At 65.3% G+C, this 15604-nt stretch overlaps 2 protein-coding genes across 2 annotated transcripts in view; both read left to right on the plus strand.

Moving 5' to 3' along the window:
• LOC147525730 (uncharacterized) overlaps nucleotides 1–15395 on the plus strand; it is a gene marked incomplete at its 5' end in the record, with an annotated part of 93034 nt that extends 77639 nt beyond the window's left edge. The window contains 14 exon segments of the mRNA XM_086631046.1: nucleotides 7833–8136; nucleotides 8139–8192; nucleotides 8195–8324; nucleotides 9388–9464; nucleotides 10684–10866; nucleotides 10992–11288; nucleotides 11291–11459; nucleotides 11461–11681; nucleotides 11684–11974; nucleotides 14492–14653; nucleotides 14656–14712; nucleotides 14922–15062; nucleotides 15065–15133; nucleotides 15136–15395. Of these exon segments, the coding sequence (XP_086487172.1) occupies nucleotides 7833–8136; nucleotides 8139–8192; nucleotides 8195–8324; nucleotides 9388–9464; nucleotides 10684–10866; nucleotides 10992–11288; nucleotides 11291–11459; nucleotides 11461–11681; nucleotides 11684–11974; nucleotides 14492–14653; nucleotides 14656–14712; nucleotides 14922–15062; nucleotides 15065–15133; nucleotides 15136–15395 (2415 nt within the window).
• On the plus strand, nucleotides 692–4266 carry LOC104374165 (E3 ubiquitin-protein ligase TRIM7-like). The gene is given in 16 exon segments (XM_086631048.1): nucleotides 692–1111; nucleotides 1796–1891; nucleotides 2188–2281; nucleotides 2284–2357; nucleotides 2359–2418; nucleotides 2625–2647; nucleotides 2683–2696; nucleotides 2922–3020; nucleotides 3219–3248; nucleotides 3762–3857; nucleotides 3860–3926; nucleotides 3928–3963; nucleotides 3965–4084; nucleotides 4086–4165; nucleotides 4168–4213; nucleotides 4215–4266. Coding segments are annotated over 16 exon segments (1407 nt in total).
• Nucleotides 15396–15604: the final 209 nt, after the last annotated feature.

Below are 15604 nucleotides of genomic sequence, written 5' to 3' on the forward strand. Positions count from 1 at the left end.
TGATTTGCGATGCAGGAGGTGGGAGGTTCAGTGCCTGAAGCTGGAGGGTTTGACAGCGGTGGGGGGAGGTGGCTGCAGATTTCCCAGGGTCAGAGCTGGACGCGGTCCCACTTCCTTCCACTTCCCACCACCACTTTGGGCACCGTTCGCTCCGATGCTGACACTGATTTGCTGCCCGGGGGAGGGTGAGACCCCCTCCCCATCCTGGGACCCTTCTCCCCCTCCAGGTGGGTGCCCCTCACCCCCCGCTTCTGGCTTCGTTCCTCTTCCTTCACCCTCCCCACGATACCCAACCTCCTTCTCAAGCCTTCTTCAGCCTCCCCGTTTTCCATGGATCCTCTTCCCCATCTTTTCCACATCAAGCCCCCTCCCCAAATCCTCTTTGCTCTCATGCCCAGGGATCTGGGTCTCACCCCACCAGGCTTGGCAGGGCTCCCTGTCCCATCCTTCCTCCCAGACAGGTACCAGGAAACCCACACGGACTGCGGGTACCAACCATTTTGGGGAACGTGGGACCACCCTGGGGGATACTGGGGAAGACTTTGGCCATCACCCACTCTCTCCCTTCCCACCCACCCAGGCTCAGCTCTGGCTCTGCCCACCCCGGGGGTGGCAGGAAGAGAGAAACGCCTTTCCCTCGCGCGGAGGAAAATGAAAGTGGCCACCATCTCGTACCGGGGGGGTGGCCCCCATGGCTGAGCCGAGCCCCACGGCGCAGCTCCCCAGCGAAGCCTGCTGCCCCATCTGCCTGGAGTATTTCCGAGACCCCGTCTCCATCCACTGCGGGCACAACTTCTGCCGGGCGTGCATCACCCGCTGCTGGGAGTGGTCCACGACGGATTTCTCGTGCCCACAGTGCCGGGAGACGGCGTCGGAGAGAAACTTTCGGCCCAGCCGAGAGCTGGCGAGGGTGCTGGAAATAGCCAAGAGGTTGAGTCTGAAGGCAACGAGGGGGGAGACGGTGGAGGAAGAAGGATGCCAGAAGCACCAGGAGCCTCTGAAGGTCTTCTGCAAAGACGACGAAGCCTTCATCTGCGTGATCTGCCGCGAGTCCCGAGCGCACCGGTCTCACACGATGCTCCCCGTGCAGGATGCTGTCCAGGAATACAAGGTAGAGGAGATGTTTAATTTCTTTTTTCCATCTAGACGTGCGCTAGGAGCCAAACCAGGACCATCAGGGCTTGATGTTCCCCCCGTAGCACGTTACCACCAAGCCCCCCACCCAAGGCAGTAATGTCCCACTCTATTTTTTATTTTTGCCTCCTCCGCTCTTCCCCATAGCGATCCGACCCGTTTCAAAATGACGGTGTCGACCACGCACCGGTGCTTCTGCTGTCTCAGTTCTCCTCCGAGAACCTGATGCTCTGAAGATGAAGGGGTTCAGATCTTAATCCTCTCTTCCCCGCTGTAAAATTCCAGCTTTTGCCTGGTGCAGGCGGCTCATCCGCTGATCCCAAGATGTTCTCCAAACCAGCAGGAGCACAGGTCAATAAAAAAAATGGGGTGTTTGTCTTGCTGCATCAGTGAGTTAAACCAGCCCTGAGGGAGGATCCAATGCTGGTGCAGAAAGATTTTTCCACTACATGGCATTTATTTCTATCTAAAACCGTTCCGTTAAAAGAATTTTGCATTAAAGCATTCCCAGATCTTAAGCTCAGGATCCTTCTGGATCAAGAGGGGCACCAGGAGAAGCTCTGGAGCTGTGCCCGGTGCAATCCTCTCCCCAGAGTATATTATATTTTTTGTCTCAATTTCCAGAGATATGAGATCTTTATTTTTTTTTTCCTCCCCCCAGGGACAAATCCAGACTCATTTACAAGCCCTGAAGGAAGACAGAGACAAACTCCTGGAGTTTCGAGAGGCTGAAATGAGGAAAAGTTGGGAATATTTGGTAAACGATTGGGTTTTTAATAAGGAGGGATGGAGGAGGGTGGTCTGGATATCTCTCTTCTGGCTTTAGATGAGATGCTGTGTGGGGAGGTGGTCCTGCTCTGCCCTGGGGCTGGGGTCCCTTTCCAGGTACCAAACCAAACGCTGCTTGACTTTTCATGGCATTATAGGAAAAAAAAAACAAAAAAGGTGGAGCCTGAAGAGCTGCTGGATGCAAAGATATGATAGATAGACACGTGTGGACTTTGCCACGTCCTTCTCCAGCTCCTCTCCCCTTCTTGTGTCCCCTCCTCGCAGGAGAAGATCGAAGCCGAGAGGCAGAGGGTGTTCTCCAAGTTCGAAGGGCTGCGTCTCTTCCTGGAGGACCATGCCCGTCATCTTCTGGCTCAGCTGGGGACCTGGAGAAGGACGTTGAGAAAACGCAGGAGGAAAACGTCACCAGCCTGACGAAGGAGATCTCTCGCCTGGGACGCCACGATCCAGGAGATGGAGGAGAAGTGTCAGGAACCAGCAAGTAAATTTCTGCAGGTGAGGGAGATGGGGATGGAGCCAGGTCACCACCGCCTGGGTCCAGGCTGTTTTCTGGCTCTGGGTATCACCACGATGCAGCCAAACCCATGCTGTGCTCTGCTCCAAAGCCACCTCCATGCAGGTGGTGTTTCAGTAGATGTTTGGCTACTAAGACCCATTCACTGATTTTTTTTTTTCCCCCCTCTTCCCTCTCTCCCTTCCAGGACATCAGAGGCACCTTGAGCAGGTATGGACCTTCCTGAGCTTCTCCTCTCACCTCAGGCTGGGAAGGAGGGGTTGGACCTTGTGTTTGGCCTCACCCAGAGGCCAAACATCTGGCTTTGTGGACAGATCTCTGAGCAAAGATGTCTCTACCCACGGTTGAAACGTGCCATCAGGTTTATTGAAGCTGCACCAGCTCCTCTGAGCTATGGGCATTCCCAAAAAATTTCTTGGTCCCTTCTGAGGAGATGCATCCTCACCTCTTCGTTCCACGCTCCTTCTCTAGGTTTGAAAAGGAGACTTCCAGCGGCCCCATTGCTTCTTCCAGAGCTGGAGAAGAAATCATGGCTTCAGGGAGAAAAACACTGCTCTAGAAGAGGCTCTGAGGAGCTTCCAAGGTATTGAGCACGGGCTGGGGTTGGGGAGATGGAAAAACACCTGGACAAGCATAAATTATATTTATTTACTCGGAGTATCATTATATTTTATTGCCATTAAATGTGGTGACCTTGGTGTGGCAGACCACCTCTTGGTTCTTGTGCCGGTGCCAAGACCTGTGTCATATCCATTCGTGTCCCTCTTCTCCCCTCTTCTAGACATCCTGATGTTCGAGCTGCCTGAAAAGAGTAAGTCCACATCTCCTGGAGGTGAGGGAGTGGGAAGGACCAAGGGAAGGCTGAACCCAACCTGGGACGGGCCATGAGTTGGAGGGTCATCCTGGGGAAAGGCGCTGCTGCGTCCGAACGAAACGATGGGTGGGAGGGGAGGCAAAAATATTTCAAGGAGTTGGGGAATCTTCACCGTAGCATCTTGGTGGATCCACTTCTTTCAACGGAGCCACTAAGCTGCGTGAAGACCGGCTCTGCCCCTCACATCAGTATGTTCTGGGATGAAATTCACGTGTTGGGCACAAAAAAATAAAGGGTGACGTCTCCTAGTCGTCTGCCCTGAGCTTGTTCTCTTGCTCCCTTGGGAAGCTTCTTCTGATGCTCACCTGTGGGATGGGGAAGCAAGAAACCATCTGCCCTTCAGAGCATCCCAAACAATGGGATGGTGCTACAGGACCTCCCCACTCGGCCCCATTTCCATCAGGAAATGGTTTGGCTTCCTTTGATGCTCTACTCTCTGCCCCCTTGCAGTGAAGGTGACCTTGGATCCATCCACGGCTCACCCCCAGCTCGTCGTGTCGGCGGACGGGAGGAGCGTGAGGTGGGAAGAAGCTCAGCAGGACCCGTCTGCAAGGGGTTTGGCACCGATCCTTGCGTGCTGGGATGCCAGGGCATCACCTCGGGAAGATGCTGCTGGGGTGGAGGTGACACCCAAAGGCTCCTGGGCTGTGGGTGGCCAGGGAGTCCCTGAAGAGGAGGGAAGAGACCACTGTGAGCCCTGAAATGGAGCTCTGGTCTATGGGTCTCTGCGATGGTCAGTTTTGGGCTCTCACCTCCCTCGAGCGTATCCCGCTATAAGATCCAGGTCCCCAGAAGGGTACGGGTCTCCCTGGACTATGAAAAGGGTCAGGTGGCATTTTTTGATGCTGACAAGAGGCCCTGATCTTCACTTTCCCAGCGGCCTCGTTCAAAGGCCAGCAGATCCCCCTGGTTCCTGGTGTGGAGCGAAGGGTCCCAGATCACGTTGTGTCCCTGAAGATCTCCCTTCTTACCCAAACACAAGTTTTATGACCCCAACGTCCCTGTTTCCAGCACTTTGGAGGACTTCTGTCTCCTGAAGTCCTAGTTGGCCTCTCTGGCCTCTTTCCACTCTCAGTGATGCCAAAGGGTTGAGCATCTCTGTAGGTTGGTGTCCCAAATGGTCATCCCCAAATTGGAGCATCCATGGCTGATACATGGAGCAACATCTGCCCCAGCACCTCACGTTGGCTCGACTCCTCCTCTCTCTTATGATTTTAGATGAAGCAAAAAAAAAAAAATTTACACGCTGTAACGTTCGTCTCTGTCTCATGATTTGCTGCTTCTGGATGTCAGGTTCAAGAGGGGTGGGAGTGGAAGCCGCGTCCCCTCTGCTCTCCTGTCCCCTGGTGGTCCCAACCAAAGGGAAAGACACGGAGGAGAAAATCATGGAATTTTTTAAATTATTGTTATTGATATACATCATGGAGGCTTCAAACATCAACTGTTGAGAGAAGAGAGGAAAGAGTTGAGGCTCAGGAGCAGCTTTGCCACCTGTGAGCTTTCCATCAGCGAAGGTACCGCGTTGGTGACGTCCCACCTTGCAGCCCCAAAGAGTGGTGTTCCCTTCACCCAGTATCAGATGTAGGGCCCTGTAGGGCTTTACGAAGCCCTGTAGGGCGCTGTAGGGCTCTGCAGGGCTCTATATGGCTCTGTAGGGCTTTATGATACTCTGTAGCGCTCTGTAGGGCTTTGCGAAGCCCTGTAGGGCTCTGTAGGGCTCTGTAGGGCTTTGTAAGGCTTCTGTAGAGCTCTGTAGGGCTCTGTAGGGCTTTATGAAGCTCTGTAGGGCTCTGTAGGGCTTTGTAGGGCTTCTGTAGAGCTTCTGTAGAGCTTTGTAGGGCTCTGTAGGGCTTTAGGAAGCTCTGTAGGGCTCTGTAGGGCTCTGTAGGGCTTTTTGAAGCTCTGTAGGGCTCTGTAGGGCTCTGTAGGGCTTTACGAAGCTCTGTAGGCTTTATGAAGCTCTTTGTAAAGCCTTACAGAGCCCTACAGAGCCCTACAGGGCTTCATAAAGCCCTACAGAGCCCTACAGAGCCCTACAGAGCTTCCTAAAGCCCTACAGAGCCCTACAGGGCTTCGTAAAGCCCTACAGAGCACTACAGAGCCCTACAGAGCTTCCTAAAGCCCTATAGAGCCCTATAGAGCCCGATAGAGCCCTACAGAGCCCCACAGAGCTCTATAGAACCCCACAGAGCCCTGTAGAGCACCACAGAGCCCTACAGAGCCCCACAGAGCCCTATGTGGGGGCTCTACACAGCTCTATAGGCCCTACAGAGCCCTACACAGCTCTGTAGAGCCCCACAGACCCCTATAGAGCCCCACAGAGCCCTATAGAGCTCTATAGACCCCTATAGAGCCCCACAGAGCCCTATAGAGCCCCACAGAGCCCTACAGAGCTCTATAGAACCCTATAGAGCCCCACAGAGCCCTAAAGAGCCTGATAGAGCCCTATAGAGCCCCACAGAGCTCTACAGAACCCTGTAGAGCCCTACAGAGCCCCACAGAGCCCTATAGCGCCTTATAGAGCCCCACAGAGCCCCACAGAGCCCCATAGAGCCCTATAGAGCTCTATAGAACCCTGTAGAGCCCCACAGAGCCCTATAGAACTCTATAGAATCCTATAGAGCCCCACAGAGCTCTATAGAACCCTGTAGCCCCATAGAGCCCCACAGAGCTCTACAGAGCTCTATAGACCCTATAGCACCACAGAGCCCCACAGAGCCCTATAGAGCTCTATAGAATCCTATAGAGCCCACAGAGCCCTACAGAGCTCTATAGAACCGTACAGAGCCCCACAGAGCCCTATAGAGCTCTATAGAACCCTATAGAGCCCACAGAGCCCCGCGACCCCCGCAGCAGCGCCCGGGCACCCGGATTCCGGGGGTTTCCTCTCGCCGCTCCCGCGGCGGACACAAACGGGCCCTAACGGACGGAAAACGGAGAGTAGGGCTGAAAAAAAACCCAAAAAAACCCAAAACCGAAAAAAAACCCACCCACAAACCCCTGCGAACCCGCCCCGGCACGGAGTCGCGCTGGAGCAGCTGGAACAGCTGTAAAGGGCAAAACAAAATGGGTCCGGGGGGGGGCTCGGAGTGGAGCTGGGGGGCTCGGAGCGGAGCTGGGGGCTCAGAGCAGAGCCGGGGGGGCTCGGAGCAAAGTGGGGGCTCGGAGTGGAGCTGGGGGGGCTCGGAGCATAGTGGGGGCTCGGAGTGGAGCTGGGGGGGCTCGGAGTGAATTGGGAGGGCTCGGAGTGGAGCTGGGGGCTCAGAGCAGAGCTGGGGGCTCGGAGCATAGTGGGGGCTCAGAGTGGAGCTGGGGGGCTCGGAGTGGAACAGGGGGGGCTTGGAGCAGAGCCGAGGGGTCTCGGAGCAGAGCTGGGGGGCTCGGAGCGGAGCTGGGGGCTCAGAGCAGAGCTGGGGGGCTCGGAGCATAGTGGGGGCTCGGAGTGGAGCTGGGGGGGCTCGGAGTGGAATTGGGAGGGCTCGGAGCGGAGCTGGGGTCTCAGAGCAGAGCCGGGGGGCTCGGAGCATAGTGGGGGCTCGGAGTGGAGCTGGGGGGCTCGGAGCGGAGCTGGGGGGTTCGGAACGGAACTGGGGGGGCCTGGAGCGGAGCTGAGGGCTCGGAGTGGAACTGGGGGGCTCGGAGCAGAGCTGGGGGGGGCTCGGAGTGGAGTGGGGGGGCTCGGAGCGGAGCTGGGGGGCTCGGAGTGGAGTGGGGGGGCTCGGAGTGGAACAGGGGGGGCTTGGAGCAGAGCCGAGGGGGCTCGGAGCAGAGCTGGGGGGGCTCGGAGCGGAGCTGGGGGCTCAGAGCAGAGCCGGGGGGGCTCGGAGCATAGTGGGGGTTCGGAGTGGAGCTGGGGGGGCTCGGAGCGGAGCTGGGGGGCTCAGAGTGGAGCTGGGGGGCTCAGAGCGGAGTCGAGGGGCTCGGAGCAGAGCTGGGGGGCTCGGAGCATAGTGGGGGGCTCGGAGCGGAGCTGGGGGGTTCGGAACGGAACTGGGGGGCTTGGAGCGGAGCTGGGGGGGCTCGGAGTGGAGCCGCTTTCTTCAGGGAATCCTGGCGGGGGGTCGCAGCGGGGGCTCTGGCGCCAGCGAGGCCGTGGGAAGGGCTCGGAGGGGCGGGGGGTGATGCCAAGGGGCTCCTCGGGTGGGGTCCTTGGCGGCCGGTGCCCCCCGTGCCCCCCCGTGCCCCCATCTCACAGCCCCTGTGCTTCTCTTCTCCCCAGGGCACGGGGGCTCCGGCCGCACATGGACCCGGGTGCCCGCAGCCCCGAGGTGGGAGTGAGCCGGGAAGACGCCGGGGCAGGTACCGGGATGGCACCGGGCTCGGAGAGCGGGCGGCGGCAGCGTGTGGCAGGATGCCACCCGCGGCCGGGATGCTGTGCCCGCCGTGCCCGCCGCCCCCCTCTCCCCATCACCCATCGCCCGTCTCCCCGCAGGTGAGCGACGGGAGGAGAGCCCGGCCGGCGATCGGCGCAGGAGCGGAGCAGGACGGCGGCGGTGGCACCACCGGGTGGCACCGCCGCACCCCAACACCTGCGAGGCGTGCGGCAAGAGCTTCCGCCTGCTCTCCGCCCTGCGCGCCCACCGCCGCGGCCACGCGGGCGAGCGGCCCTACGCCTGCCCGGAGTGCGGGCACCGCTTCGGGCAGAGCTCCCACCTGCTCGCCCACCGGCGTGCCCACACCGGCGAGCGGCCGTACCCGTGCCCGGCGTGCGGCAAGGCTTTCGCCGACAGCTCGCTGCTGGCCAAGCACCGGCGCACGCACCGCGCCGAGAAGCCCTTCGCCTGCCCCGACTGTGCCAAGAGCTTCGCCACCGGCTCCTACCTGCTGCGCACCGGCGCACGCACCTGCCCGAGAAGCCGTACCGCTGCGGGGAGTGCGGCCGGGGTACAGCCAGTTCGCCCACCTCAGTGCCCACCAGCGGGTGCACACCGGTGAGCGGCCCTACGTGTGCCTGGACTGCGGCAGGGGCTTCACCCAGAGCTCCAACGTCATCACCCTGGCGCCTGCGGCACGGCAAGTCCCTCTGACAGCCGAGCCGTGCCGTGCCCGCCACGACCCTGGCACCGCGGTGCCCTCCCTGCGCGGCGCTCGGCAATAAAACCCGCCATCCTGCAGCAGAGCCCACCGCGGCGGCACGGGAGGCGGGGGTGGTTCGGGGCCGAGCGTTGCCCAAGATGCTCCCTCCAGCGCCGGGGCACCGTTGCCCGTTCCCTCCCGAGCCCACCCTGCCGAGTGGCAGCTGTGCCAGGGGGTGCCAGCCCGGAGCTGTTGGTGGGGAAAACGATGGAATTGGGGTTTTCACCCCGGAAAAGGGCTGGAGGCAGAGGATGGGGCACCGCGGGCGCTCAGCCGGGCTCCGAGTTTGGGCATCGGTGGCATCTCCCACCGCGCTGCCACCCCACCACGTCCCTGAGGCTGAACGGGGGTCCTGGGGGGGTGGGGGCTTCGCCGTGCGGCTGGAGGGGGGGCGGCTGCCGGATGGGGCTCCCTGGGTCCGGCCGGGCACGCAGCGGGCACCCACCCCTCTCCCGGTACCCCAGAGGGGGGGTCTCCGCTGGCAGCCAGCAGCTCCCCCGTGCCCACCCCCCGAGGGGGCTGAGCGGGACCCCCCCCGCCCCCGGGCTGCGCCCGCCGTGCGCAGGGTGGGGGGAGCCCCGGAGGTGCGGGAGCGGCACCGGGACGGGAACGGGGATGGCGGGAGGGCGAGGGGGGTGAAGCGCCCCCGCCCCGCTCCGTGCCCCCCCCCCCGGGCCGGTGACGGTGGCGGCGGGGGCGGAACTTCCCGGTCAGCGGCGGCTGCTCCATCCGGGGCGCGGGCGGAGCAGCCGCGGCGGCGGCGGCGCGTCCCCGAGCATCCCGCAGCGGCGCGGGGCCGCGCTACCGGGGGGCACCGGAGGGGGCACCGAGCCGGCGAGTGCCCCAGCTCCAGCACCGCCGGGCACCCCCCCCCCCCCCCAAACATCTCCCCGAGCAGCCGCCCCGGTTCCCCCCCCCCCCCCGGTAAGAGCGGGGGGCGCAGCCGCTCGGTGCCCGCGCCGGGGTGCCCCCCCCGAGCCCCCCTCTGCCTCTCTCGCAGGTGCTGCCAGGCAGGACCGGTGGGCACGGGCGGCGGCGGCGCCATGCAGGAGAGCTACGAGGCCATGATGCTGCTGGGTAAGGCCGGCGTCCTCGCCCGCGCGCCGCCACGCGCCCGCCGCGTGCCACCGCACGCCCGCCACGCGCCGGGCTTCGCCGCCCGAAAACCGCTGCGCCGCCGAAGGCGAGGCGTCCCGCGGGCACGGCGAGAACAAAAGCCGGCACGCCGGCGCCGCGGGGATGAGCGCCTGCCGTTGGCACCCGCCATTGGCACCGCGGATGAGCACCCCCCATTGGCACCGCCATTGGCACCACCATTGGCACCGTGGGGCTGAGCACCCGCCATTGGCACCGCCATTGGCACCACCATTGGCACCGCGGGGATGAGCACCCGCCATTGGCACCGCCATTGGCACCACCATTGGCACCGTGGGGCTGAGCATCCCCATTGGCACCGCCATTGGCACCACGGGGATGAGCACCCCCCATTGGCACCGCCATTGGCACCACCATTGGCACCGTGGGGCTGAGCACCCGCCATTGGCACCGCCATTGGCACCACGGGGATGAGCACCCCCCATTGGCACCGCCATTGGCACCACCATTGGCACTGTGGGCTGAGCACCTGCCATTGGCACCACCATTGGCACCACGGGGATGAGCACCCGCCATTGGCACCGCCATTGGCACCACCATTGGCACCGCGGGGATGAGCACCCGGCATTGGCACCGCCATTGGCACCACCATTGGCACCGCGGGGATGAGCACCCGCCATTGGCACCGCCATTGGCACCGCCATTGGCACCTGGGGCTGAGCACCTACCATTGGCACCACCATTGGCACAGTGGGATGAGCACCTGCCGTTGGGGCTGAGCATTGGCACCACCGTTGGCACCGCGGCGCCGAGCGCCTGCCATCGGCTTCGCCAGCCCTCTCGGCGAACGCGGCACGCGCTGTTTAGCCGGTGGGCGCGGGGGGAAGGCAGGAGCGGTTTTGGTGGGAGTTTGTTTGGTTTAAGGCGTTGGGTGCAGAGGAAGGTGGCACTGGGGTGGCACATCCCTCCTGGGAAGGCAGGAGACGCCGGGAGCGCGGTTACCTGCCGGCTGGCAGTGCCCTTTGTTGCTTTTCCCTGCCAGCTGCTTCCTGGGTGCCAAATGCCGTGATTCCGTTAAAAAGCGCGTGGGTAGATGGAGAGGGAGGGGGCACATCCCTACCCGCACGCGTACATACGTGCCCACCGACATACGTGCCCCGCGCACACGTATGTATCCGCTTTCCCCCTTGATCCGGACCAGACTTCCCAGTTCCGAAGCCCAACGTCATCTCCCGGCTGGAACTGGAGGAGGAGCTGGGGGTGCCGGACCCGAACGACTCCAAGGAATGGGAGATCCTCCGGGTGGCACCGCAGGTGAGCCGCGACGCCGCCCAGACGGGCCGGGGGTGCCAGCTGCCGGCGCGGGAGCATCCCGAGCCGGCGGGTGGCGGATGGCATCGGGAACAGCTTCCTCGCCCTCTGCTCCGGGATCGGCGCTCGGTGGGTTCTGGAAGTTGCCCCCCCCCCTTCTGTGCCGCCTGGCAGCGCCGTCTCTCTCTGCCCCGGCAGATGACGGCACGGGCAGCGAGAACGAGGAGGAGGGTCCCAAGCCGGACGGCCCCGAGCCGGCGGAGCTGGATGCCATCCTGTCCCGTGGCACCGCGGAGGGCATCGCCCAGAGCCCCGTGCTGGGGGACGCCTGCCAGGCCACGGCGGCTCCCCTGGGACCCCCGGTGCCCCCCCGAGGAGCATCCGGCGTTGCCCCGCGGCGGCGGGCGGCATCCGGCATCCGCGGGGGGCGGCGGGCGCGGCGGGCGGCCGTGCCGAAATCCTGCGGGCAGTGCGAGAAGAGCTTCTCGCGGCGGTCGAGCTACTGGTCCACCAGCGGCAGCACACCGGGGAGAAGCCCTACAAGTGCCAGGAGTGCGGGAAGAGCTTCGCCAGCAGCTCGAACCGCAACGCCCACCAGCGCATCCACAGCGGGCACCGGCCCTACCGGTGCCCGACTGCGGCAAGAGCTTCGGCCAGAGCTCGGACCTGCCAAGCACCAGCGGCTGCACGCCGGCCAGCGGCCCTACCCCTGCGCCCAGTGCGGGAAGAGCTTCAGCTGGAGCTCCGACCTGGTGGTCCACCAGCGCATCCACACCGGCGAGCGGCCCTACCAGTGCTCCCAGTGCGGCAAGAGCTTCAACCGCAGCTCCAACCTCAACACGCACCAGCGGACCCACCGGGGCGAGCGGCCCTACCAGTGCCCCGACTGCGCAAGAGCTTCAGCTACAGCTCGGCGTTCCTCAAGCACCGGCGCACCACACCGGAGAAGCCCTACCAGTGCGCCGGCTGCGGCAAGAGCTTCTTCGAGAGCTCGGCGCTCCTCCGGCACCAGCGCATCCACACCGGCGAGACCCCCTACCAGTGCCCCCAGTGCGGCAAGAGCTTCAAGCAGAGCTCGTCGCTCATCACCCACCTGCGCACCCACACCGGCGAGAAGCCCTACCAGTGCGGCCACTGCGGCAAGAGCTTCGGCGTCAGCTCGGCGCTCATCCGGCACCAGCGTCCACCTGGCGTAGGCGCCCGCCGACGCTCCGCTGCCCTGCTGCTTTCGGGCTTGGGGGGCTCCCAGCCGAGCTCGCGGGCAACCGAGCCCCCTCCTGCGCCCGAGCGGGCACCGGTGGAAAAGGGATGGACTCGAGGGACGTTTGGCTTCTCCGTCGCCAAACAGGGACGCGGCACCGGCACCGTTGCCCACCGGGATTCCTCAGCCCAATCCTGCCCGGTGCTGCGGGATGCCCAGGCTGGCGGGCAGCCGTGGCCCCCTCCCTGGCGTGGGGCAGAGGGGTCGGGACGCCCTGCGCCGCCGTCGTGCCGCGCCGCGTCCGCGTTGCGGCACCGTTCGGTGAGCCGAGCCGTTCGCCCGTGTTTCACCGGGGGATTTGGGGGGGGGGGACCCCAGCGCGGAGGCGGGTGGCGCGGCGTCCCCCCCCCTGCATGAGCACGAAGGGTCCCGTAGCTCGTTAATTCGGCGGCCGTTAATTTGGGGCTGTCGGAGCCGCCGCGGTGGGTGCCTGGTTTCGGTGTGCCGGTCCCCCCCCGTCTCCCCCCCCCCCATAGTAAAGAGTTGTGGTTTCCGAGCCGCCCTGTGCCTCTGTGTTCCGGGGGGGTCTGACGCCTTGAGGGGGGGTCTAATGCCTTGAGGGGGGTCTGACGCCTTGAGGGGGGGGCTGACGCCTTGGAGGGGGTCTAACGCCTTGAGGGGGTCTAACACCTTGAGGGGGGGGTCTGATGCCTTGAGGGGGGTCTGACGCTTTGAGGAGGGGGGTCTAACGCCTTGAGGGGGGGGTCTAACACCTTGGGGGGGGTCTGACGCCTTGAGGAGGGGGGTCTAACACCTTGAGGGGGGGTCTAACGCCTTGAGGGGGGTCTAAGCCTTGAGGAGGGAGGTCTAACGCCTTGGGGGGGTCTAACACCTTGAGGGGGGGGTCTGATGCCTTGAGGGGGGTCTAACGCCTTGAGGGGGGTCTGACGCCTTGAGGAGGAGGGTCTAACGCCTTGGGGGGGGGGTCTAACACCTTGAGGAGGGGGTCTAACGCCTTGAGGGGGATATCTGATGCCTTGGGGGGCTGACGCCTTGAGGAGGGGGGTCTAACGCCTTGGGGGGGTCTAACACCTTGAGGGGGGTCTAACGCCTTGAGGGGGATATCTGATGCCTTGAGGGGGGGTCTAACGCCTTGGGGGGGTCTAACACCTTGAGGGGGGTCTAACGCCTTGAGGGGGGTCTAACGCCTTGAGGGGGGTCTGACGCCTTGAGGAGGGGTCTAACGCCTTGGGGGGGGGTCTAACCCTTGAGGAGGGGGGTCTAACGCCTTGGGGGGGGGTCTAACACCTTGAGGTGGGGTCCGACGCCGCTTGGGGCACCGTGGCCCTGCGGGACGCGCCCCCAGCCCGGGGGTGCCAGCCCCGCGGGACCCCGGCACCGCCGGCCAGGTCCGGGGGTCCCGCCGCGGGGTCGTCACCGAGCGCGGCCCCTCCCCCGGGGGGTCCCCGAGGCGGGGGCCGGGCAGCACGGCCCCGTCCCGGTGAGCAGCGACGGCAGCGGTCGGGGGGCCCCGGGGGGTCCCCGGGGTGCGAGGTGGCAGCAGCCGGGGGGATCGGGGATGGGGCTGGGGTCGGGGGTCGGGGGGGGGCTGGGGGGCGGGGGGCCGAGGCGGGGCTGGGGCCGGGGTCCTCCTCTCGCCGCCGCCTCCTCCGAGCAGCCCCCGGGGGTTGAACTTCCTGGGTCAGCGCCGCCGCCGCCGCCTCCATTGTCCGCCCGGCACCGGCGAGGCCGCGGCAGCGCCCGGACGGCAGCGGGGGGCGCGGGGGCCGGGCCGGGGCGGGGCCGGGTCGGGGCCGGGGTCGGGCAGGAGCCGCAGCCGCCGCCGCCGGCCCGGGTTGTTCCCGCAGGTACCGGTGTGGGGGTCCCGGGGTCCCGGACCGGCTCCGGCTGATGGCGTCGGGGCCGGGCCGGAGGGGACGGTGATGGGCGGGGGGTGGCGGGGTGCTGGGGCGGGTGGGGAGAGCTGCGCGAAGCCGAGCGACCAGTCGCGCCCCAGTCGAGTCGCGACATCTCCCCCGGGCACTTCCCAGCCCGCCCTGGCATCGGGGCGGCATCGGGCGGCACCGGGGCTCGGCGAAGCCGCCGACCGGCGCCCCCGGGAGGGGCGGGATGGGGGGGGGGGCTCGCCCCCTTCAGCCCGGCCCCGGTCCCACCGGGCTGCCAGCGCTCCAACCCGCTCGGTGGTCCCGCAGGGTGGCGACCCCCCGGCGCGGCGCTTCGCGGGAGCGACTCACTTTGGCTTCTTCTCCCCTTCTCGCCGCAGGTGGGGACCCCCCCCCCCCGCCCCGGCCCGGGGGGAGCCCTCCCGCCATGTCACCGAAGCGCTGCAGAGGATCGGCGACCCCCCAGCCCAGCACAGCCGACCCCGAGGGGCCAAGGCCGGGCGGAGGGCAGCCGCCCCCCCCTGACGTCGGGACCCCGATGCGGGCGGCCGCGGGCGCGGGTCCGGAAGCGCAAGGAGACGGTGGTGCGGCAGCGGGCGTCCGCCGGCGAGCACCCCACATCTGCGTGGAGTGCGGCAAGAGCTTCGCGCAGAGCGCGGCGCTGCTGGCCCACCGGCGTAGCCACGGTGGCCAGAAGCCCTTCGCTTGCCTCGACTGCGGCAAGAGCTTCGGCCTCAGCGCCAACCTGCTGCGGCACCGCGCGCCCACGCCGGCGGCACCGGCAGCCCGCAGAGTTGTCGGGACTGCGGCAGAGGTGGGTGCCGCCGCCGCCGCCAACCCCACCCCGCGCCCCCCGAGCCAGAAGCCCTACAATGCGTCGACTGCGGCAAGAGCTTCGGCCGCCCCAAGCAGCCCCCCGCCAGCCCCCCGGCGAAGCGGCAGCGGCGGGACGGCGCCGGCGCGGGGAGAAGCCGCCGCCGCCGCCGCCCGCCATCCCCAACACGTGCGCCGAGTTGCTGGCAGAGCTTCAGCCAAAACTCGATCTGGTGAAGCACATGCGCATCCACACCGGCGAGAAGCCCTACGCCTGCCCCCACTGCGGCAAGCGCTTCAACGTCAGCTCCAACCTCATCCGCCACCAGCGCATCCACACCGGCGAGAAGCCTACGGCTGCGCCGACTGCGGCAAGAGCTTCACCGACAAGTCCACCCTCACCCAGCACCGGCGCATCCACACCGCGAGAAGCCCTACGCCTGCGCCTACTGCAGCAAGAGCTTCAGCCGCAGCTCCCACCACAAGCGGCACCAGCGAACCCATGCCAGGCAGAACCTCGTCTCCCTCCTGCCCCTCTGGCCCTACCCCCCAGCCCTGCTAGTTGGGGGGGGGCTCGGCGATGCCGGGGCAGGGCACGCGCCGAGAGGGGCCGGTGGACGAGGCGTAGTAGGGCTGAGTGGCGAGGCGGGTAGGTGGATTGCGTGGGGTTGGCGAGGGCCGTAGCGGTCGGGTAGTAGATGGTCGGTAGAAGCGTGATGCCACGCTGGAGCTGGCGGCGGAGGCGGCTCAGGGTCCGTCTTGCCGTGGAGACCCCCAGGATGGGCGAGTCGGGGTCCGAGACTCCCAAGACCGGGGTCTGAGACCCCCCCTCCAGGCCACTTTCCCGCTTGCCTTTTTGCCGCGGGGATGAAGCGCTCGGACCCGAGCGCGCC

This window comes from Tauraco erythrolophus, unplaced genomic scaffold (assembly GCF_009769465.1).
Source record: "Tauraco erythrolophus isolate bTauEry1 unplaced genomic scaffold, bTauEry1.pri scaffold_76_arrow_ctg1, whole genome shotgun sequence".
Taxonomy (NCBI): domain Eukaryota; kingdom Metazoa; phylum Chordata; class Aves; order Musophagiformes; family Musophagidae; genus Tauraco; species Tauraco erythrolophus.